The sequence below is a fragment of the Paramisgurnus dabryanus genome, chromosome 6 (genome assembly GCF_030506205.2).
Source record: "Paramisgurnus dabryanus chromosome 6, PD_genome_1.1, whole genome shotgun sequence".
Taxonomy (NCBI): Eukaryota; Metazoa; Chordata; class Actinopteri; order Cypriniformes; family Cobitidae; genus Paramisgurnus; species Paramisgurnus dabryanus.
In genome coordinates this window covers 27,477,019-27,500,405 of record NC_133342.1, presented here as the reverse complement: position 1 = coordinate 27,500,405, position 23,387 = coordinate 27,477,019, and the positions used below count along the sequence as shown (strand labels likewise).

The window sequence follows — 23,387 nt, the reverse complement described above, 5'->3', positions numbered from 1 at the left end:
CATGAACTGCTGCTGTGCAGACTGTAGTTAGAGTTTTGCACATGTGACTCCAGTTGTGCCCACTGTCGTTTAGCAATCGAAAAAAACTGTAACAGATTTATGCAAAAACATTCACGCAGATAATCTGTTATGTGTTAAAGGGGCAATCAGTAGGATCTACCCCCATCTAGTGGTGGAATTGTATTTTGCATTCAAACGAACAGTGCTTATTAGCTCCTCCCCTTTCCAAATGCGTGTTGCAACTATGGTAGCCGTTATGTAATCGCTGATCTCCTTGTCCGTTTCAGCTGGTTTAAGTTTTCTGAATGAAAACGCGTTGTGGAAACGCGTTGGTAGGCAAGTGCTTTTTGTCCCTCTCTGCTATTATAGTTTATCAATACGGCGGAACGATATGGATGCCTCCTTGGACTTTCCCGTTCAATGTAAGTAAAGAGAAGAAATTCTAAGCTTACAAAGAAAAGTCAGATCACTGGCAGAGGTCATTTGACACCAACGAGGACATATTTATTAATAAAGACATTGATTTTGATTAATAAAACACTTAAAATCCTACTTATTGCCCCTTTAAGTAAATGTCTGATGTGTAAAATTATATTATCCTAGCATTATAGAATAGACCTAAAAGAAAACAGAGTTTAACATATATTAATATTGTTTTTGATTGTCTGTGTGCAAAATCTATTAGTTTATCTACTAGTTTTACCAGTGATTTTAAGGTAAGGATGTGGTATTTTTTGTGGTAATTAATTTTCTATTTTTCTCAAAATTAACTTATCTGACTCTGTCAGCTTCAAGCAGGTGTAGTTCTGTCATGTTTTGTCAGATTCCAACAAATTATGCATTGTTTTGAAGTTTTTTAATTAAGAATGTCAAAATATAAATAAGTAATTTGTCCGACTCATTCCGACTCAATTTGCCAGCACAGGTCACAAATGATGTAGCAGCAAAACAAAAATGGAGAAAGATAAGGGTCTTCTGAAAGGAAAATTCATATAAAAAACTATTGCTGTTCTGTCAAATGTCAACTGGCTGGTGTAAACATATATTTGCATACACCATCTTGTTGACAGAGTATTATAAACATGGAAAGTGTTAAATTGGTGTACATTTAGAACAGATAAAAATGTCTGATTCATTTTTGCGGTTAATCTTGAGTTAACTCATGACAATCATGCGATTAATCTAGATAAGTATTTAATCTATTGCCATATATTTATAATTTGCCAAATAACATCTTTGCATTATCTATCACATGCATTTTATTATATAGCACCTTAAATCAACAGGAAAACTAAATAGGATTACTGTATCTTTTCAGTATCGTATATCATACAGTGGTGTGAAAAAGTTTTGCTCCCTATCTGATTTTTAATTTTTTGCCTGTTTGTCACACTTTAATGTTTCAGATCATAAAACAAATTTAAAAAGTAATCAAAGATAACACAAATAAACCCCAAATGCAGTTTAAATGAAGGTTTTTATTGCGAAGGGAAAACAAAATCCAAACACACATAGACCTGTGTGAAAGAATCCTTGCCCCCCAAAACCTAATAACTGGTTGGGCCATCCTTAGCAGCAAAAACTGAAATCAAGCGTTTGCGATAACTTGCAATGAGTCTGTTACAGCGCTGTGGAGGAATTTTTGATTCCTTCAAAAGGGTTTCAAACATGAACGGCCATTTTAAGGTCATGCCTCAAATAGGATTGAGGTCAGGACTTTGATTAGGTCACTCCAAAGTCATTCATTTTGCCATTCAGAGGTGGACTTTCTGGTGTGTTTTGGATCATTGTCCTGCTGCAAAACCCAAGTTAGCTTCAGCTTGAGTTCACGAACAGATGGCCAGACATTGTCCTTCTAGAGTTTTTTGTAGACAACAGAATTCATGGTTCCATTTATCACAGCAAGTCTTCCAGGTACTGAAGCAACAAAACAGCCCCAGACCATCACACTACCACCACCATATTTTACTGTTGGTATGATGTTCTTTTTCTGAAATGCTGTGTTACTTTTTTGATAGACTTAATGGGTCAAACACATTTTAAAAAAGTTAAACTTTTGTACCATTAGTCCACAGAGTATTTTCCTAAAAGTCTTGGGGATCATCACATTTTTTTTGACAAAATTGAGGCGATAGTTAATGTTGTTTTTGCTCAGCAACGGTTTTGTCTTGGAACTCTGCCATGCAATTCATTTTTGCCCAGTCTCTTTCTTATGGTCATGAACACTGACCTTAACTGAGTCAATTGAAGCTTTAGAAATGGCTTTAAAACCTTTTCCAGACTGATAGATCTTAATTAATTTCTTTCTAATTTGATCCTGAATTTCTTTGGATCTCTCAACATGATAGCTGTTCCCTAATTCGGAGGCTGCGACCTTCTACGTATTCTAAGGATGTATTCTGAGACCATCACAGCAGCACAACTTAATGCTAATAAGGTTGTCCCAATTCAAAGAATGTTTAAAATGAAGCCTCAAAATGTGTTCTTATTTCTCTGTGCTGTTAACAATAAAAAAAATGGATCCTTCACAGCAGGCTATCCCAAGATTCATTGCGCACTTGCGCAAAATATGTTTTGTATTAATATTATTCTGTGTATGTTGCGTACATTTCTAAGGTTGATTCATTTGATATACTGTTGGTAAGTTTAATCTACATTAACGTGTCATATTTTCTAAAATAAATTAATATTTTTCCGGTTCCATATTTATTTTAATAAGTCAGAAACGTCTCCGCTGTGTGTCCTGCTGACAGGTGACGCATGTGTATTTGAATTTTGTTTTCCCTTCATAATAAAAACCTTTATTAAAAAATGTATGTTGTTTTAACTTGTGTGTTCTTTGATTAATATTTAAATTCGTTTGATGATCTTAAACATTAAAATGTTACAAACATGCAAACAAATAAAAATCAGGAAGGAGCCCAACACTTTTTACACCAGTGTATGTAGTTGCATTTTGTTATTCTAAAAATGTACCTGTAAATGGAACCAGTAAACACCATCAAGCCAATAAGTGGCCTCCATAAGTTCAAATGTTTATTACATGTTAAGGTTGTTTAAAGTAATACAAATATTGAATGTCTTTCTAATAACAGATTTTGTCAGGAGCAGGCAATTATAATGCATGCAGCTCTTCACAGTTGGGGTTCCCATTAAGAATATCTCAAAGAAAACATTCAGTTTAAATTTCTCTCTGTCCAGCACAGAGGTCACACCACAGCTGGGCAAAATTAAGTGGCACCCATGTGAGCAGAATAAGAGCCCTTTTAGCGTTCATGTTCTGCAGGCCAAAATATAAAAGAATGTCCTCATACTGTGTAAATTCTTTTTTTTCAAGAACTCTGCAGGACTGCTAAAATGATGCAATAAGTGCTCTGTATTTTCTGTTAATGACTCAACTCCATACAAAATTTAATTCACCGACTTTTATAAGACTAAGTTTAGAGACTTCTTAGTGGTATTTTAAAGTGTCCCTTTGTTACATCCAGCTGTAATAAAACAATGTCCTATTGTATGAAAATATAAAAATGAGACTGTATAGCAGGAAAAATCTGTATGCGCAATGAATAGTGTCTCCAAAATCTCAGTATGCAAAAACAGTATGTAAGAAATACATTTACATTTAAGTACAGACCTTTTGTGAGTAGTCGTTTTTGCGTTATGTCGCTGCAAGCTGCGCGCGCAATGTGCTGGCAGAAAAAAAGGGAAGGTCACACTTTATGTTACGGTAACACTGTTACAGTGTAATTATACATTTAAGTACAAAGTAATAATCATTAACAACATGTACTTACTATAGAGTTATTGTTAGGATTAGGGTTTGGTTTTGGGTTAGTTGCATATAATTATGCATAATTAACTGTTATTACAATAATAATTACATGTAGTGTGTGTAACAAAGACACCGTAAAATAAAGTGTTACCAAAGGGAATTATACATGAGTGAAATAAGCAAGATAACTCATAAGTTGTGCTGTTGAGTTCAAAATATGAATGCAAAAAAAGATGGCCTTCATTTTTATAGAATATCGTAGTCGAAGACACCATTTGAAGATGAACATGGGTCTTTATGGTTGTAACAAGTTCTTAAATGGACAGACTGGAGTGATGAAATCATTTGGAAATCTTTAAATAATTAGAATAGAAAATAATTAGAGAAGATATCCGGTGTTCTGTCCAAATCTGTTCCCTCTAAGTGTTTTTATACACTCTAAAAAACAAACGATGCTATATAGCACCAAAACTGTTGCTTTGAATCGTAACCATAGAAGAACCGTTTTTAGTGCCATATAGCACCGGTGAAGCACCTGTGTAGCACCTGCGTAGAACCATATAGGGGCCATATAGCACCACTATAGCACCACAAAGAACTATATGGTTCTACACAGGTGCTTCACTGGTGCTTCACCGGTGCTATATGGCACTAAAAACGGTTCTTCTATGATTACGAGCAAAGAACCACTTTTGGTGCTATATAGCACCGTTTGTTTTTAGAGTGGGGTTTTCATCACATTATGTTTATAATTTATTTAGAAAGATTAAAGATTTAAATGGGTTGTACTGAAAAAGCAATTATATCACCATTTATTAAATATTGCATATTTTTTCGTTTTCTATTATTTCTTTTTACCTTATATCTTAGCCTATGTCTTTTTCCTGTTTGTTCTAAAATTATTATGTTTACATACTTAATAAATATATAATATAACACACACACATGATGTAAAGTGTTATTAAAGGCACACAAGGCAAGTCTGAGTATTATTTCTCTACTAGCTTCCCCTAGTGTCTGGGAGTAAATGCGTTCTATATCTAAGACTATACGAGACTGAAGGACACCGGGTCGGATACAGCGAACTTGCAAGTGGGGTATTCTTCCTACAGACGGTAGGGGCGGGCGAGAGAGTCTTCATTCGTCATGTAATGAGTCATTTAACCATATACCGACTTACGAAGATGATTTATTAACATAAAAATGCTGCCTTGTGTCCCTTTAATATATAAACAGGCCTATGCAAATTAATTTGTATGTAAACATAATAGTTTTATAATAATTTTATAACAAACACGTTGGCTATAAATATAAGGAATAAACAGGAAAATTTTGAAATATTTAATAAATTGTATTATATATAATAAATGACAGTTTTGCTTTTATATGTACTTTAGCGATTCATACTGTAAAAATAATTGATTTACCAATAAAGAACAATACGTACAGTATACATTACATACATGCACACATATCAGTAGCCAAGCCATAAAATTTTAATTTATCTAAAAATTACACATACGTGATGAAAACCCTAAGAAACATTGCACTAAAAGGAAACATTGGGAAAACAGACATCACCGGATCCATAAAAATGACATTTTAACGCTAAAACACTTCCCACCGCTACTGCAGAGCTGTCACTTTTTGCCACCAATTGGGCTCCGCCCACAAAAAAACATAATCTCTGTTTGCAAACAAGCAAATATTTAGCCGACTTTGAAAGCTGCAGGTGTTTTTACATTTTCTGCCATTTTCTCACTATACTGTACCTCTAACTTCTGAGACATTGGTCGAATGGCCATATTTGACTGGACAGCGACAACTACGGCAGCGGCGGAGGAGGTCATCTGATGCACACAGAGGGATTTGATGGGTTTTTAAAAATGTTGATAGTTGAGATTGAAATATCGATACACCATCTTGGATATTTTTGCACAGCCCTATTCAAACCCAAGGAACACACATACTGATACAAATGTATACTTAGTAATGTACTGTAATTTGCTTTGGATAAAAGCATCTGCCAAATGCATAAATCTAAATGTAGTAAGCAAATCTCACCAACTGTGGGGACGCTTGAGCTTTCTCATTTATAAAAAAATCGAAAACGTTTTCTGTTAGTGTAGAAATCTATCATTTCATTCCAATTACATAAGATAGCCAAGTAAATGTGTGTGATTGTAGATAATGTAAGCATATGTATATACTCCTGTGGGTAGACCTTAAGTTACCCGTCAAATTCTGCTAAGGAAACAGGCATGCACACATTTTGCTCAGTTCCCAATGGATATAGCCTAGGTAAGACAATTGATGGCTGCTCAGCCATTTCTTCATAAATTCTGTCATCACCAGTTTAACCTTTACCTGAATGAACCAATGTCAGATGCTGTCTGTATTATTTAAACTCATGAAACAGGGTGGTTTCATCTTGACAGAGTTGTCCAATCTTCACAGAGATAAATGAATGAAATAATTGATTCTACTGCTTTTGACTTAAACTCATAGAGGGATCTTTGTATTTTGTTCAAGTCAGAAAATGAATGGAGCCCTAACTACCATAAGCGTAAGAATGCAATTTTGCAAGCTTGCATATGAAAGCAAACACATAAACAAAAATAAAAACAGATTAATGTGTTATCATTAAAATACCTCTGGATCCTTCATTTTCTCTGTCAAAATAATTATGTTGTTATTACTGGAATGAATGTTATGGGTCAGGCTGTAATTTGCAAGCCAAATTACCCCTCTTTCCCCCACAAAAACAAGGTGTTCCAAGAAACCTGGAGTGGGTTTCTGATTATTCTTTTCCACTGTTCCAAGAAAATGACATGATTACAAAAACAAGTTGACATTATAAAGCCTAGACTTCAACAAATAATATGCCACACTAATAAATCCACTGATAAATCTCCTGTTAACAGATTAAAATGACTCTCATTCGGGGAATAATTCGCTCAACAAACCATCCTCCCCAAAGATGACAGCTCACTTTGTTGTAGATAATCACCAATGCACGGATAAACATATGGTCCACAACAACCTTTCAACCCGAATTAAAATAAAGAGCTCTTACCTTCCCAACGTACTGCGCTTCCGAACCAATGTGCTCTTCCAAAACGAAGAACTGATTCCAGATCCAGCCTCTTTTGGGCCGATGGTGCGCATCCTTCTCTACGTCGACCGGTTTGGACTGGTTGTGGCTCAGTGTGGGTCTAACGGAACTGGTTGGGGAAGGCGTCCCGTGGCTCCTCTGGATCACACACAGGCACAGCAGCAGAGGGCAAAGACAGGCAGGGCTGCTGGCTGATCTCATGTTAAAGAGTTACTGCTCCAACTTCAGCTCACCCAGAGGTCTCCCACAGTGGGCGGCTTTAGAGTTCGATCACACCAGTTCGCAGGCCTGGGATGGTGGCCATAATTAAAATCCTGTTGTCGCTGAGACCAAATGGGAAACCCTCACATCGTGGACCGAGAGCGGGTTATGTTGATTCATTGGGGAGATGACATCCACCATAGGCTCACTTGAGGCGATGGCAGGTCGCCACAGAACATCTGTGTGAGGAAAGAGGACAGAGAGTACTTTCATGGGCCAACGGTTATATTAATTTCTCATCAAATTTTAGATTAGTCCTTTTTTTGTGAAAATTGCCTTGCTTCTTTCTAAACTCTTTGATTTTAATCAAAGCCCATCACAATCTAGCCATTTGACATTCAGTGAGACATCTAATACATTTTAGATGAAACATCTGTTCCAATATAATTGTGAGGATCATGACTGGTGGTGCAGGGATGCTTTGTAATGAGCGCTCAGCCTGGCAAGTGGATCCAAATGGCTGAATAGCATCCCGAAGATCAATGGTGTGCAATGCATGGCCCTGATTCTTGGAAAAGAAGCTCATAGCTCTTGACTCCTCAGCCTCACTGTCAATTCTGATCTATCAGTTGAGGAGAAACTGCCTCATATTCGGAGAGTGTAGGGGTGAAACAAGCAAAATGAAATACCTAATGCTTTAGGGTTAATGCAATGGAAATGTGCCAACGTTAAAATGCCAAACAAACAAACAACATTGAAAATGCTGCAGGGCGGGCATTTCTTGTCACCTTAGCTGCATATGAACATTTCATTTTGAAGATGTTAAAATAGTGACAGAAATAGTAAAGCGATGTCCCAGGGCTCTAACATTTTATGACTGGAATGCATAATGCATCAGAAACTGACAGTGAGATATCTTAGACACTAAGTCCTTTGTTGGTAAAAAGATGCCAGTAGGACACGTGAATATAACTTAAATCTCTAAAAAAAGAGCAGCACATCTTCTCTATAGAATTGCACTGGAATAATAATAAGTATAGGGCAGGAATGTTATTGTTCTTATATCACTTGTGTGTTGCAAAAATTTAATTTGAAGTTGAGAATCAGCATTTCAGGATGTGAATTTAATAGCTCACATAAGCCAAGGATAAGAAATAGAATGAGTGCAGAAATAGTCTGATAGAGAAAATATATGTGACAAAATGAATATTCATTAAAAGTGCTTTTGTTGATATGGTCTTTTAATATCTTCGTAAAAGAGTCAATGATATATCAAACAAATGCTGAGAAAACATTAGACCACCAGTATGACCTAAAAAGCTTTCTAATCATTGTACGTTCGTGGTAATAAATACATTAAAATAACAAAATAAACATTACAGATTATAAACTCTACATATGGATTTACAATTATATGTACAAAACATATTGGATTGTTTGTTATATAAACCACCAAAAGTATCAATAAGAAATGCACTCTTTTATTTGTTATGTTACAGTGGTATGTTACCCTTATGCTATTTGTAACACTGGGGAATTTCAAAACAGTTGGAAAATCTCATAAAATGTTCTCGTTTCGAAGAGCACACAAATGCCTCTTTCAGATAAGCTAAACATTAAGCTGCACAATAACCTTCTAATGTTGCCAAAAGCTAACTTAGAGATGAGCCAACCTAATTAGATATTTGGTTTATTTAAACTACAGAGCCTCTGTAGCTGTTTTATTTTCAAAACTGTTGGTGGGAATTTTAGTTTTTGAAGACGCTGACCCACTCACATGGATCGACTGGTGCTTATGACATTATCAAATGTATCTATGATAAAAAAAACACTACAGAAACAAATTACACAATGACTGGGCAGATGCATGTGCAAATTAATTGGACAACAAAAAAGAAAACAAACATTGCCTGGTTTTCACTGGCTTTGCAAGAACTTTAGCTTTTTAACCTCTTGAAAAGCACCCCCATTCTGGTCCGAAACCATGAATATACCTACGTTCACTAAAAGGGCTGTTTTTACTAAACCATTTATAGTATAAGCATAACTGTGGTATCATTAGATAGAAGACACTTTGAGCTTCGTTTTAAGATAAAAAATTTTAAAGTTAGAGAGGCTGAAGTACATTGTAATAATTTTTTGTTTGCATAACATCTTTTTAACACTAAAAATCTTAATGATAAATATATGTGTGAAACCTAGAAATGCAATGAGGCCAAAGCCACAAGTCTAAAGAAGTTATATTTCACGTTTGAAGTCAATAGACCCAAAAATGAGGTTCTTGCAAGAGTTTTTGTAAGACTAGTGCCTTTTCTAAGTGCCAGTCAGCCACAAAATAAAAGTCTTTTGTTTACATGCATACACGTTCGTTCTTTTTATTGTTTATCCTCATATAAGCGTATAAAATGCTGTATCCACACCAGGAAATAAAGCTTCACACAAAGATCGTTGAATTCGTGTTGTAATTGGCTACACGTTCTGTCTATCAATATTTTCCATGAAGTCATTGGAGGAACGCTGTTTGGATATTATGTATTATACTCCCGCCTACTTGTACAATCAAGTTTGAGCGCTGGTTTTGAACGCGAGTGTGATCTCATATACAAGTGTTACGATGTAAATAGTCCTCAGATTGTATATTATAATCTATTACAAGACGTGCATGTGAAATCTGATGTAAACAATGGAAAATATATCCATATTTCACGGATTATACGCATTTGTGGACAAAAATGGTCATTGGATGTACTTTGTTGGAGAGTTTTTATGGGTTATTCACACATCTGAAACAGACTGGATTCGATTCGCGTTCCTTATACCAGCACAAAGGTAAGGAGTCAGTTTATATTATGCATGTTGTTATCAGGACTTCTGTAACAAAATACTTTATTTATGATGCTTAGAGCAATTGTATCTCAATTGTACCTTTTAAACGATGTATAGTAGTGTTATTATTATTGTTGTTTGTACACAGTAGGCTATATATATATTGTTAGCAGCATTAAAAAAAACTGACGTCTTTCCGTCCGCGAGCTAGTGCGTGTCGAGAGGTTAATGAATGTTGTTAATTGTCCCAAGTCAATATTCTCCAATAACCCATGACTGGGCAAATATTGGACAGAATCAATGATATTGGATATAGCAAAGACTGATTCTTCTCACTTTGAATAGAGGACAATGCAACACTCAATATGGTCGCTCTGGTGAAGAGAGCTTTCCAGTTAAAAGAACCAATCATCAATTGATGAAGACAAAAGGATTATTTGGGGGATGGGCTCTATTCACCTTTATTATGTAAATGTGGGTGGCGCCATCTTTGAGCTAATGGTAGTCGTATTGTGAGTGACAAAAGGTAAAAACATGAATTGTTGGTCTTTTCAGGTATAAATCACTGGACTGACTTTCCCGCTGTACAGGTACTGGTATGCCCCTTTGATTTTATAGTTGCGCATTGAAGACCTATCAATATCAAGCAACAACACAAAATAATTGAATATATCTTCATGCGATGAACAGTATCAGGCCACTTCTTCATTTCATCCTCCTACGGGGCAACATGATCTCACGGCACGTCGCGTTATAGTAACAAAAAAATTGTTTAATTTATTTGGGGGTAGATTTGGGGTTTGGGTTAGGATTGTATGTGTTAGTTTCTAACGGGTGTGCCTCATAAAGCCCGATTTATAGTCGTGCGTAGGTTCTATGCCGTAGCTACGTAGGCTATCCGTAGCCTGTGCGTAGCTCTGCGTAGCCTGACGTGCACCTCGCAAAAATTTTAACAGCACGTCAGATCTACGCAGACCGCAAGCACTGTGATTGGTTAACCAGAACCCCTCCCGTCAGGTTTGTGACGGTGAAAACAAAGATGAGCCATGTTAAGGAGTGATTTAACTCAAACTGCATCAAAAGTCGTTGTTTATTTACTTCCATCATTGCTGGTCTCCTCAAATTACACACAAAAAGTTGCTGTTTCTTCTTTGTTTGTGGGTTAACTTGCTAAGTTTTCCCTTCTTTGACGTTCGCGCTGCTACTGTGGTTACACGCGTGGTTACTGCCTCCCAGCGGTCTGGGCATGTGTTTGTACGTCGACGCGGACGACAACGCAAAAGTATAAATGAAAACCGACGCGGAACCTACACCGTAGGACCTACGCACAACTATAACGAGCCCTTAAGTCTTGAAAAGTGAAGCCGCTGGCTCTTTGATCACCCCCTGGTGGCTGGCTGCAGTACAAGTCATAAACCCAGCCCTCTCTATTCAAACGAATGGGACTCTGCTCTAAATAAAAAAACAATATTTACACTTCCAATAAAAGTTTCCGGTAGTTGATATCATGCTGATATATGTTTAATTTTTCTTTTTTGTGATACGTTTTAATTTAGCTAGTAATTTGATGCTATAGAAACGGGGCGTGTCATTATGATTGGCGTGATTGAATTGGGCAGAAGCATTTGGGCAGAAGTTTGATACTGTGGCTCCACCTCTGGCTCTACGGACGATTCCTTCTGCGCATGCCATGGCTCCAAATTGACATTTTTACGTAACATGGCGGCGACCATGTTCGGACATTTTTGGCTTCAATTAATTACAATGGAGGGAGGTGACGTCACGTCGTCCATCTTTTTTGTTTATCTTCTGCTTTTATAGCCATTCTCCCCTGGAGTTGAGGTTAGAGTTGGGGTCTGGATTAGGACGTCTAAAATTGTAACTGAAAGTGATTCTAACCCCAACCCCAAGCGATAATGGTAAGAAAATAGGAAAAAACAATGAGAAAACAATACATAAAATGACGCGAAAAATGAAAGTCGTGCCATGGACACTAAAAACTATTAATTGAAAATTGTGCGAGTGAAACAAAACAAGACATTCGTGCCCAAGTCACAATAAAAAGCTGATTTTCGTGCTATGGACAAAAATAAATGTATACTTTTTTCGTGACTTTTACATGAATTTCCATGAGATCAGTCTGGACTGGGTTATACATGGCGGGTGTAGTAAATATGTACGTTTTTAGTCATGTTTTGTGAGTGTTCCCTCAACATAGTTTTCTACTGGCCAGCTATTGAAACTGAAGTCTTGCACAGAAAAAGGAACAACGTCACTTACTACCGCATTCGAAAATAAGGTAGATACTGTAAAGAGTCGTGTATGCCGCTTGCCAATCTGTGTGCATGTGCAGCAGCTAATGACATGAAAAAGGGCAAAAGCTCATAAAGCTAAAGTTATGTTATTGTTGATGTCAAGTTTAATTGTGTGTTTCAATTGTTTAATTGTGATTTTTGCACACAATTTTAGAGACATCTGTCTCATCCATTTCTCATTCGACTTTAGTCTTGCATGACTGAAACTGCCTGTAGACATTGCCAACATGCCTGCCTGACATGACTAAATGGGCTTTGACAGAACACACCTTTGGGTTAAAAATTGTGGGTTGTTGCACAGCAGTGTGTTCTGTCCGATATTTACCCAGTCATTGGTTAAAAACAACCCAGCATATATAAATGAGTAATTATTTGTATATTTTCTATTCACTGTAAGTTTAAGATGACTTGCTACTTATAAATCCAATAAGGTTGGAATAAGTTTCAAGTTACAGCAACTCATCACTAGTCAAGATAAAAATAAAAATTAAAATGACTTGTAAATCCAAGCTAATTATATTTGCAAATTTAAGTGCATTCTTTACAGTGTAGACAAAAATGCTGCAGTGCTGCATGCATGATAAATCAAATTGGTTATACAATATGCAAGTCATTTGACTAATATATAGTTGACATAAACAAGTTAAAATGATTTAACTTAATTTGTTAGAAAAAAATAATTTGACAAGAATTTTGTTTTTTACAATGATGGAGTTCAAAAGACTTTATACATAACCAAGAAGTGTCCCTAAAGCTATAAAAGAGCCACAACCCTTCATCAATAACAGTTCCCTCTGGGTTATCAAATATTCCTCAACAAACCTACATAAACAAGCATCTAGGCCATAAGGGTGCTCACATTTCAGCTCAGAATTGCATTTCGACCTTTAGAAATGACTTTGAAGAGGAAAGAGCCTAGAATCAACATCTCTGAATGCAGCTGTGTGTATTTGGCTTCACCTGTGTGATGAAACGTAACTGATATTTGAATGCCTGGCTGAACCCACTGGCCTTGATTCAACTCTGTGCACCAATAAGAATTACCAGACAATTGACCTCGGGTCATTGGATGGTGCTGAGTCTGTCCAAGAGAAGAAAAGTGGCTCAATTGTAAAACCCTGAGATTTGAATCTCTGCAAGAGATTTGTACCTGAAATAGTGGGAACATGAGGAGAAATGTTGGAATGGACACCAGCGGCCCTGAAGGAAACATAATAACTTGGTGTCCCAGTTTCATCAAAGTATGCTAATTGCACACAAATTAAATTCAAATTATGCAAATCGAAGAAATTTTTTGTGTGAAATGTTTTGTATTTTGTATGAGAAATTGAAGTCATGCCAGCCATGACGTTGTGCTATTCTTGTGCACAACGTTCTTGTTCTTTAATAAAAGAAAATCTTTCGATTTGAACACATTTTACTGTTTCAGAGTTTGGAAAGCGTATGAATCTTGCATTGAATGGAAATGAATTCTCATTCAGATTAATGTCCATCCGCTCAATCAGAAATGCAATTTATTTACAGAGCCTTGCTGAAGATGTTTCGAGAGGACAAGGGAGGGTAGAGCCTTTTCGCACGCGCTTTTCAAGCGTATTGTGTTGCTTTGAAAAGAAATAGCTTTTTGAGTGCATTTTGACTAATACTGGAAGACAGCTCCATTTTCTTTGATTTTGTTCCAGTTTACAGAAACAGTCAAAAATGCTCTGCTGCTGAATCTTTATCTTCACAATTTGTCATGCAAACTTCATCGCTCATAAATGTGTAATGTTACAGATCTTTTTCAGTTTTCCCAAAATGCCTTTTCATTTTCTGAATTTCTTTTAAAGACAAAGAGATTTAAAGAAAGAGATTTTTTGGTGATAATAAAGTGCTATAGTGCAAATTGAATGCCAGTTCACAGCCAACTTGTAAAAGACAACCTATAAAGAATAAAAACATCAACTAATTCAGTTAATTAACTGAATTGAGCTGGAATGTTTACAGGAACTGTAAAAACAACAGAACCTGTATGATGTTAAAGGTTAATGAACGTGCACTCAGAGCAAAGATATCAAATGATGTTACATATGTAAATGAAAAAATGTTCAAGCAAACTGGAAAGACATCGATATCTCATGTGCCCTTGTTTTGCATTTCAAGAGCAAAGGTGTCTTGACTGATTCACGTAGGTTTCCTGAGGTCTTCAAAACAAATTTGTAATACTGATTAGAATTCAGTGAAGCTAATTAGGATGCTAATTGGAATGAAGTAGATGGAAGAATGACTGAGAGGCGTCTTCTTACAATGACGTTCTTCAATGTTCATTCCTGCTGGCCCTTTTCTTCACCCAATGCTTGAATTAATCATTTTAACATGCAAGTAAATAAACATTTCTGATTAAATATTCATTTAAATTTGATTATAGGAGTCACAATTGTTATTTTTTTTCTTTAAAAGCTACACATAGAGTTGTTATGCAGTATGTTGCTGCTTTGAAAGGATGAGGAGGATTTGTCAAGCTCTCCTACAACACCTGGTAGGTCATCCAATATGACAAAAGTCGTGTTTAGATTTTAAACCCTGATCACAATTAATTTACAGTGTATAAAAAGCAGCAGCATCAACATCCTAAATTAAACTTATTTTTTTTCTGTTAATATTAAAAGTAAATGACAAGAGGCAGTGACAAAATGAAAAAAAATGAAGATAAATTTTATTTTAATTTTCTATTAAATGTCTTTCAAATGGCTCATGCATCAGAAAGAGTTATACAAATAAAATAAAATAAAAAACATAAAGCATTACAATATCCCTGGTGTAGATGGTTCTGCCCACTTTATTCAATTTATTATTTTTCCTTTGCATAGTTCTCATGTCTTATTCACTTCTGAGCACCAAATTGCAGATCTTTTTATAGAACAGAAGTGGTTTTATAACCTCACAATTTCCATGCTGCCTTTCCCTGCATTTGCACTCAATCCAGTGGTGTGAGAAGGTGATGCTGAGACTGATTGCTTGCTACAGGATTATTAATATCAGGGGAGGGAATCCAGGAATTCATTGATGCATGTTTGTCACCTTGGCATGTTCACTGCATGAAGGCATTTTCTCAAACATGACTGACCCTGAAGATCAGACAACTTCCCCCATGCATTCCATAAAATCACTTTATCATTCACAGTCAGAACTCAGTGTCTGCCTGTCACGCATACTCTTACTGAAATAATTTTTGCAATTCTGTGTGCATGCAGCCATGAAAAGCAAAATGCTTGCGAAATAAAAACTTGAGGACAGTAAATGTTTATACAATTACAAAGTCAATAGAAAGAAAGAAGAAAGAAAGAAAAAAACGAAGAGCAAATGTTTTTCACATACATATTTTATGAGGCTATCAAGAAGGACTATAATATCAAACACCCAAGCATTAGACAGCTTCACTCGCCGTGCCCTGCATTCATAGGAAAGTGAGACGTAGCCTTAAAGAATAAAACTCCGAAGTGTGTTGGCAATGAGAGATGCATAGATCAATGAATGGACAAACACTGCCTTCCTATTCACAAGCAGCTGCTCTGATTTATCTGTGAGCACATGCATGTAGACAGACCAACTCTGTCTACGACTTTCTCAGAACGCTGCCTCTTCAGAAGCCCGACAAACGGCAACCCTAAACCCTCAATCAGCGGGAGACAGATCCAATCAGATATGAAAGAAACAATAAGTCTCTTACCTTCTTAGTCTTTCCTTAAAAGAACACAATGCTGTATAATACGGACGAGTGCTTTCAATGTTCCTCCACATTTTTAAAGTCACACTGAGTACATCTGCAGCTCTCAATCCACCCCAGAACAGTCCACTGCCTCCAAAATCTGCCAGCCTGCTGCAGCTGAGAGCTGTGTCCTGATTGGCCGACCGCATGCACTGTCATATCCACAGACACACACACACATCGAAAGTCAGCTCTGCTTTTTCGCTCCTCTCTTACATTTCCTATTCTCTCTCTCTCTCTCTCTCACACACACACACTCTCGCTTTACATCTAACTCTACCTCTCTCACTTTATCTTTTAGTCTCTTTATATCCCCTCCGTCTGCAGCAGGGAGAGGCACACAGGTTCTCTCGGCGAGTATCGCAGGCAGCGTTTGGTTTGAGGCAATAACGCTGCTCCAGAAGGAAACCTAATTAATAATATAGGGGGAGCGCGGAGGAGGCGGACGAGTGGAGGGATGCATGCGAAGCACGTGTGCGAGTGAAGCCCCTCAAGACAGACAGTTTTTTTTTTCAAAGAAAGGGTACCCTGTCAGCTCATAACATAACAGAGGGCATCAGGAACAGGGCAGTGGCTCTGTGGAAAGGTAAGATAAAAATGTGATAAAACAGAGGCCTTGAGGGACAAGAAAGAGCTTTATGTACCGCAACCCCTAGTCATCAAACCCTCAGCCGGCTCTCTGAAGCGATCCATCATTACCTGCACGTCTCCCTCTTCCTTTCAGCCTCGGCACTGGTTGATGATTTATCTTTTCGGCTGCATTTATTTATTTACATTTTTTCCTCGTTCTGAAATCTGCCGGTGTCCTTGCAGGTGAGCTACTGTAAAATGAAACTGTCTGGCACTGAGCCTTTGATGTTAAATTTTACCGTTAACAGTAGGAACTATCAAATCTGAGATTTACTATGTTTATTACATTTGTTTGTGTTGCTGTTTTGGGAAATTGTATATGTTTTAGTTAATTTTTTGCTCATTTGCAGAAATTAAAAATAAAGCTGTAACCTTATTATAAAACAGTTAATGATCAGGTGTCAAAGTTATGCAACAATAAACACATATTTGTTATATAAATTGTAAAATAAAGGAATAAATCAAATTCAAATGAAATCTTGTGGCTCAGGAAACACAAAGCTGTATACTGACTCTCTGAACTGTTATTAGGTAATAATAAAACAATAAACCATTACCTTGACACTACAACCAGTGTTCGAATTATGTCAAAGCTTATGGGGGTCCCCTACCTAAGCCCCACCCCCTGGCCAACCCCCACCCCTCCTCATTATAGGGTCGCTGTGATTTGACAAAGTAAGATGTGATCCTGGATCAACAATCATCTGATCCTGATTTTAATCAAAGAAACCCCAAATTACCCTTAATTCAAACCCTTAACGTTTTTTATTCCTCAAATTAGTGTGAAACACTGCAAGGCCAGAAATTTTAAAGCGAAAAGGGGTAAAATAGGGCGGACCTCAATCCCTACTCTCAAATTACATAATTTTACAATACTGTATTGGTTAAAAGCAGAGGCGATTCTAGGGTTAGAGCTTTAGGGGTGCTGGGCACCCAATGAGCTCCGCTGCCACCACCCATTCTTTTTTCCTACAGAAACCAATAATATGTCTATTGTAAAATAACTATCATTTTAACATTGGTTCAACTAACTCCAAAATCCAGATTTTTTTGGAGACCTTTCAGGCATGAAAACGGGTCAGGGGTGAAAAAGATGAGAAGAAAATTACCCCTCTAGGGTCTGGGAGCATGCTCCCCTTTAGAATTTTTTTAAATTACATATTTTAAAGCATCAATCTGATGAGTTTTGAGATGCATTTTTTTGCCAACCTTTTTTATTTCTAATTAGTGGCGAGCTTGCACTTTTTTGCCATTAATGCCATATTAAAGTATCAGGACAAAAGGTGGGCTACAGCAGCAGTGTGGGTATGGTTTTATGTGGATATACAGTGTGTCGTTTTAAGCCTTTGTCAAAATGACAAATCTCCTAATTTATAACTTTTATGCCTACAACATATGGTAGGTTAATTTATAGTTTAATTTGCAGCTTTTCTTTTAACAGTCCTTTAATTGAACCATTACCTTTACTATAGACCCTTTTACAGTTGGTAAACATTGTGACGTATTTGTGTGGGCGGGGCTTAGCTTGAGGCAGAAAGAGCCGCAGAGGCTATGTTGACAAGCTTAAACTAGCACGTTTTAGGAGGGATTTATTAAACATGGATGCAGAAGAAGTTTCGGATCTGTCCGAATATGTACAGTCACTGATTCTGCGGGACCGTGACAGGTATTTTTGTAAATTAACTCTTGCGATTTTAACCAGGTTTTAGATATTTCATAGACAACATATGACTTACTTTCAGGTGGATTTGGGTAATTTTGTCTAGGCTTACTGTCTTATGTAACTTATCACTGGGCTAACTATGATTAGCAATGTGGATTATTTTAAGAGACTATTCAAACGATGGCATACACATCTATCGCTGTATTTTTGTTTAACATTTAAGCTAAACAATAGCGCGGTTGGCGACTTTTCACCTATAAAACAGAAACTTGCTGATTTGTACTAGATAAAACCAACACAACAGTACATATGCATAGATTATTTTACCTGATATGAAGTGTGCACTGCAAACACGAGTATTATTTATTATCGTCTCTGTCTAGTCTGTACGCCGTATTGCATTCAACCACAATTGTCTTCTTGATTTCTGTGAAGAAATGTCTGCCGGGATTCGGTAAAACTTAATTTTTGAACCAAAAGTGCTGTTCCTTCTAATCTGGCAGCCAAAAACACAACAAGATGACATTTTAAAGTCAAAAACTCAAACTTTTAGCGCGCCGGCTATGAGTTCCTACTTATTTTTTGCCTCCAGCTAGAGCGGTGACGTCACAGTGACGTGGGCTGTAAAAGGGTCTATATGTCTAAAACAAAACACTTGTGACTCCTGCACTAAGGGTTAAAAACGTTATCCCCTTCATATTAATCTACATGTGATAAACTAAAAAAATTGTTATTGTCTAGTTAGTCAGACAGTTAGTGATTTCACACATAACTTACCGGTACTGTTGGTATACAGTGATATGTAGTTTGTTTTCACTCTGTTCCAAACGCCATGTTTTCATGACGACTGACCAGAAAAGACGCACGTGACGTCATGTTTACATGACTCCCGATTGTTAAAATAAGTCTCAAATTAACGATAAATCATACAATAAACTTTAACAACGAAGACACACGTACTGTATGCAACTACCCACTGAGACGCACAAAACTGCATGTGTCTTGCGGAAGAACATTGTAACCGGCACTACTTCTCTCCGTTTATGTCTATGGACGAGTCACCCAGGTACTGTACTACTCCGCAGCGCGCGGGTACCCGCCGGCCTAAAATACACTGTAAAAAAAATCCGTAGAAATTTCAATGTTATTGCAGCTGGGTTGCCGGTAATTTACCGTAGATTTACATTTATGTTATTTACTGGCAAGAGTTTGTTCAAAGTTAAATAAATTTTAAATATTAACAAGTCTTTATCTTTACAGAATAAAACTATACACTAACAGCCTCATGCAAAGCATTCTGGGAATCAGAAATCATCATCAACCCTTTTCTGTTTTTTGCTTCAGATTTTGTTTCCCAGAATGTTTTGCTTGATGCTGTTTTTTTAGTTTTACTCTGTAAAGACAAAGACTTGTAAATGTTTAATGTTCATTTAACTTTGAACAAACTCTTGCCAGTAAATAACATAAATGTAAATCTACGGTAAATTACCGGCAACCCAGCTGCAATTTCTACGGTTTTTTTTACAGTGTAATCCGAAAATAAACACTTATTATACGTGTACCATGGTGATTCAGTATAAGACAAAAACACGGCTTGAAAGATTGATTCGTGATGTACTCGCTCATTATAAACATAACGTAAACATTTTGTAAGATTTGAACAAAAAAGTTGCATCACAACACTTTTAACTGATTCTCACTCTGCGTGTGTTTCGCGCTCGGGCTAAGCGATGCAGGTACAGAGAAGTAAAATAAGAGGATGACACCATTTGCTAAGCGGGGAGGTTTTCATTTTCTGCCTTAGCATATACATTTTAAACCACAAACTACGGAGTATGTTTTGGACATTATTTAACCTTGTCAAAGACGAACGAACATTTTAGAATAAATACATTTCTTGCTCCAAGTTTTAGGGGTGCTGAGCTCCTTTTTAGGGGTGCTGAAGCACCCCTAAAAAGGGGCTAGCCTCGCCCATGGTTAAAAGGATTACATTGCGTTTTTTAACCCTAACCCCTAATTTATATTTTTGTGGTTTATGGGGGGTCCCTCAAGGCTTATACTGTAGCAGGTCCGGGACCCCCCTAGACCCCTTCAATTCGAACACTGACTACAACAGATGGGAAACAATACTTACTAAAGGGGACATTTCACAAGACTTCTTAAAGATGTAAAATAACGTTACGTTTTAGCTAAAAAAAAAACATATCGATAATTTATTATAGCATGTTAAAATTGCCACTTTGTAGGTGTAAGCAAAAATTTGCCATTTTTGGGTGTGTCCTTTTAAATGCAAATGAGCTGATCTCTGTACTAAATAGCAGTGGCATGGTTGGATAGTGCAGATTAAGGGGCGGTTTTATCCCCTTCTGACATCACAGAGGCAGCCAAAGTTAAATAACTGATTTTTTTCACATGCTCGCTTAGAATGGTTTACCAAAACTAAATTACTGGGTTGATCTTTTTCACATTTTCTAGGTTGATAGAAGCACTGGGGAGCCAATTATAGCACATGAACATGGAAAAAGTCAGATTTTCATGATATGTCCCCTTTAGTAAAATTATTCATAATCAGCAAGCATAAAATCTTAAAGGCTGTAAAGCTGCAAATCTTTGGGAAAGGTAAAAATTATCTGGATTTGAATGCCCATAATTCCCATCAAGTGCCACATATCATCCACCCCTTCTGTGTTTACTGTATTATTTTATGATTTGCATTCATTTACACATATCGTGTGGTGCTCTCAGCTGTTACACATTATTTCCCCAAAATCAGAACAGAAAAGCCTTAAGAAACACCAACAAGTTCCAGCTGGGCCTGCCTGTCAGTGTTTGTGAAGCATTACACGGCGTATGGAGGTCTAGATATGGAACGGACCAGATCATTGCTCAGCAAATTGTGGAGGAAAATATAATATGCACTTGGATAAATCTTATATCAAAGTCTTAAGTTGAGTTTAAGTGTGAGTGGGTGTTATGGGTAATGCAAGCAAAAGAGAGGAATAACCACATTCAGTCACAGGTTTTCTTTTTCAGGTCTTTCGAAACATTTTTGTTGCATGTTTTGAATGGTATGATTTGGACCTACAGTAATTGTGGACTATTGGTGAATTTAAGATGATAAATACACTGTACAGTGTATTTAAAATATTTTTTTGGTAATGTTAGGTAAATGCTTTGGTAAAACTGAAAAGATTAATCAAAAATAAAATCGTAACTTGAAATTATAGTCATCCAAATCCAATTCTTTGGATTGAGCAAAACCTGGCAAAAATAAATTAAATAAAGGGCTGGTTCTCCACAAATGAGTACCTGTTGACATGGTGCTGAGTGAAAAAATGCCCTAGAGAAGATCATCTTCAAACAACACTTGAAATCGCAAAGGGCACACAAAACAATTCAAACAGAAAGGCTCAGGTTTGTGGTTCTGAAATAGGGGAGAGCAGGGTCAGTTGACACATTGGTAAGTTGTCACAGTACTGTAACTCCAACACTAGAGGCACTATCTCAAAAAATCAAATAGCCACTTTATGTGAAGACTTCTTCTATAGTCAACTTTGTGTTCACATGTGGTCAGGATCGCTCTGATCTGACGTTAGCACAATTTCTTATTTTTGGCTTAAAAAGTAAAAAAGCACTTTAAATTGTATGCATTACAACTTTGTTTGTTTTAAATGTTAAAAAATATTATTTTGCACAATTGATAATTTGGCTGATATGCTGTGTTGAGCTCACCTTGAGATTTAGCCAACTTTAGCACACATGTTAGTTTGGGGCAAGTTGTCTCAATGACTTTGGGGCAAGTTGTCACATGCTTTTCACACTGGAAATAGTTGGAATCCTGGGTTATCTGTTTCACATTTTACACTGTTCGTATTTAACCACGGGTTAAGTGCCCTGGGTTTTCATAATCTGATGTTTCACACTACACTGTGCATTTCTAAACGGGTCAGGTGTCTAAAACCCTACTCATACACCTGTCTGTTATTATCAAGCAACCCTGAACAACTTTATTAGCTGCTTCAGCTGTGTTTAATTGGGCTCATAACATTTTAACCCTGGGTCTAAATTACAAGTGTGAAACGATTCTTAGGGTTAAAAACACGGTTAAGAACAAAGATAACCCAGGGTTAAGCACAGTGTGAAAATCCCTAGAGTTAATATTTTCAGTTTTAGTTTGAATAAAAAATTAAAATCAATAATCGCAATTAAGTTGTTCTAGTGTTGTTCTTTTTAGATAATCTAGTGTGACAATTTACCCGCCGATGGGGCAAATTGTCACAAGTGAACATTCTCTATTCAACAGTCTACAACTCCATAATGAAATAAGATATGAAAATGTAATGAATACAACATATGTGCCCAAGACTTCCTTCTTTCATTTAGTATGAGATTTATAACATTGTGATGTATGGCGCTCAGTAAATATTAAACAGTGTGAAAAGTGTGACAACTTACCCCGCTCTTCCCTACTATAAAACGTATATTTTTTACATATTCATTTTTTATTTTTGTGTTATGCTTTTAACACATTATGTGTCATTATAAAACAGTATACAGTATGTGTCATTCTGTGTTGATTTTGTGTTAAAATAAAACACAGGTTGGGTTAAAAGTAACACAAAATGTGTTGTTCTAATAATAACACAGAGAGGTGTGTATTTACAGTAGTTTGTTGTCCCTAAACTAACACTGGTCGTGTTGTTTATAACACATCCGTTTTAAAATGGTTTTATCTTCACTGAAAACACCACTAAAATAGGTTGGATGTCGTAAAATAATTTTCGGGGATTGTGGGAATATTGTAAAAGAGGCTGTTTGTTTGAATATTTTTGTTACACTTTTTCAAAATAATTTTGTTTTTGACTCTCCCTTCCGTACACACTCAGACATAGTGCAGCATAGCCTACGCTCTAAAAATGTCTGTGTTACTTTTGACACATAATGGGTAAATATTGGACAGAACACATGCAGGGTTAAAAATGACCCAATGTTGGGTTGTTGTTATGCAATCATAGGGTATAATAACATAGCACAAGTGGTTTTAAAACATTGCAGCATTGGGTCAATTTTAACCCAGAAATGTCTTCTGTCCAATATTGACCCATTATGGGTCAAAAATA

General features: G+C 36.6%; 1 protein-coding gene across 2 annotated transcripts in view; it reads right to left on the bottom strand.

Annotated features, from left to right (window-relative positions):
- Nucleotides 1-23,387, bottom strand: part of LOC135766910 (cadherin-18) — a 156,613-nt gene that overhangs the window by 64,285 nt on the left and 68,941 nt on the right. Inside the window, exons 1-2 of one of the 2 annotated variants that reach the window (XM_065276413.1) lie at nucleotides 15,936-16,115; nucleotides 6,849-7,327 (exon numbers count right to left, since the gene is read on the bottom strand). In XM_065276413.1, the coding sequence (XP_065132485.1) occupies nucleotides 6,849-7,088 (240 nt within the window). In that variant the 5' untranslated portion in view covers nucleotides 7,089-7,327; nucleotides 15,936-16,115. Of the gene's footprint in view, nucleotides 1-6,848; nucleotides 7,328-15,935; nucleotides 16,116-23,387 lie in introns of those variants that run through there. The other variant, XM_065276414.1, reaches the window with a different exon arrangement.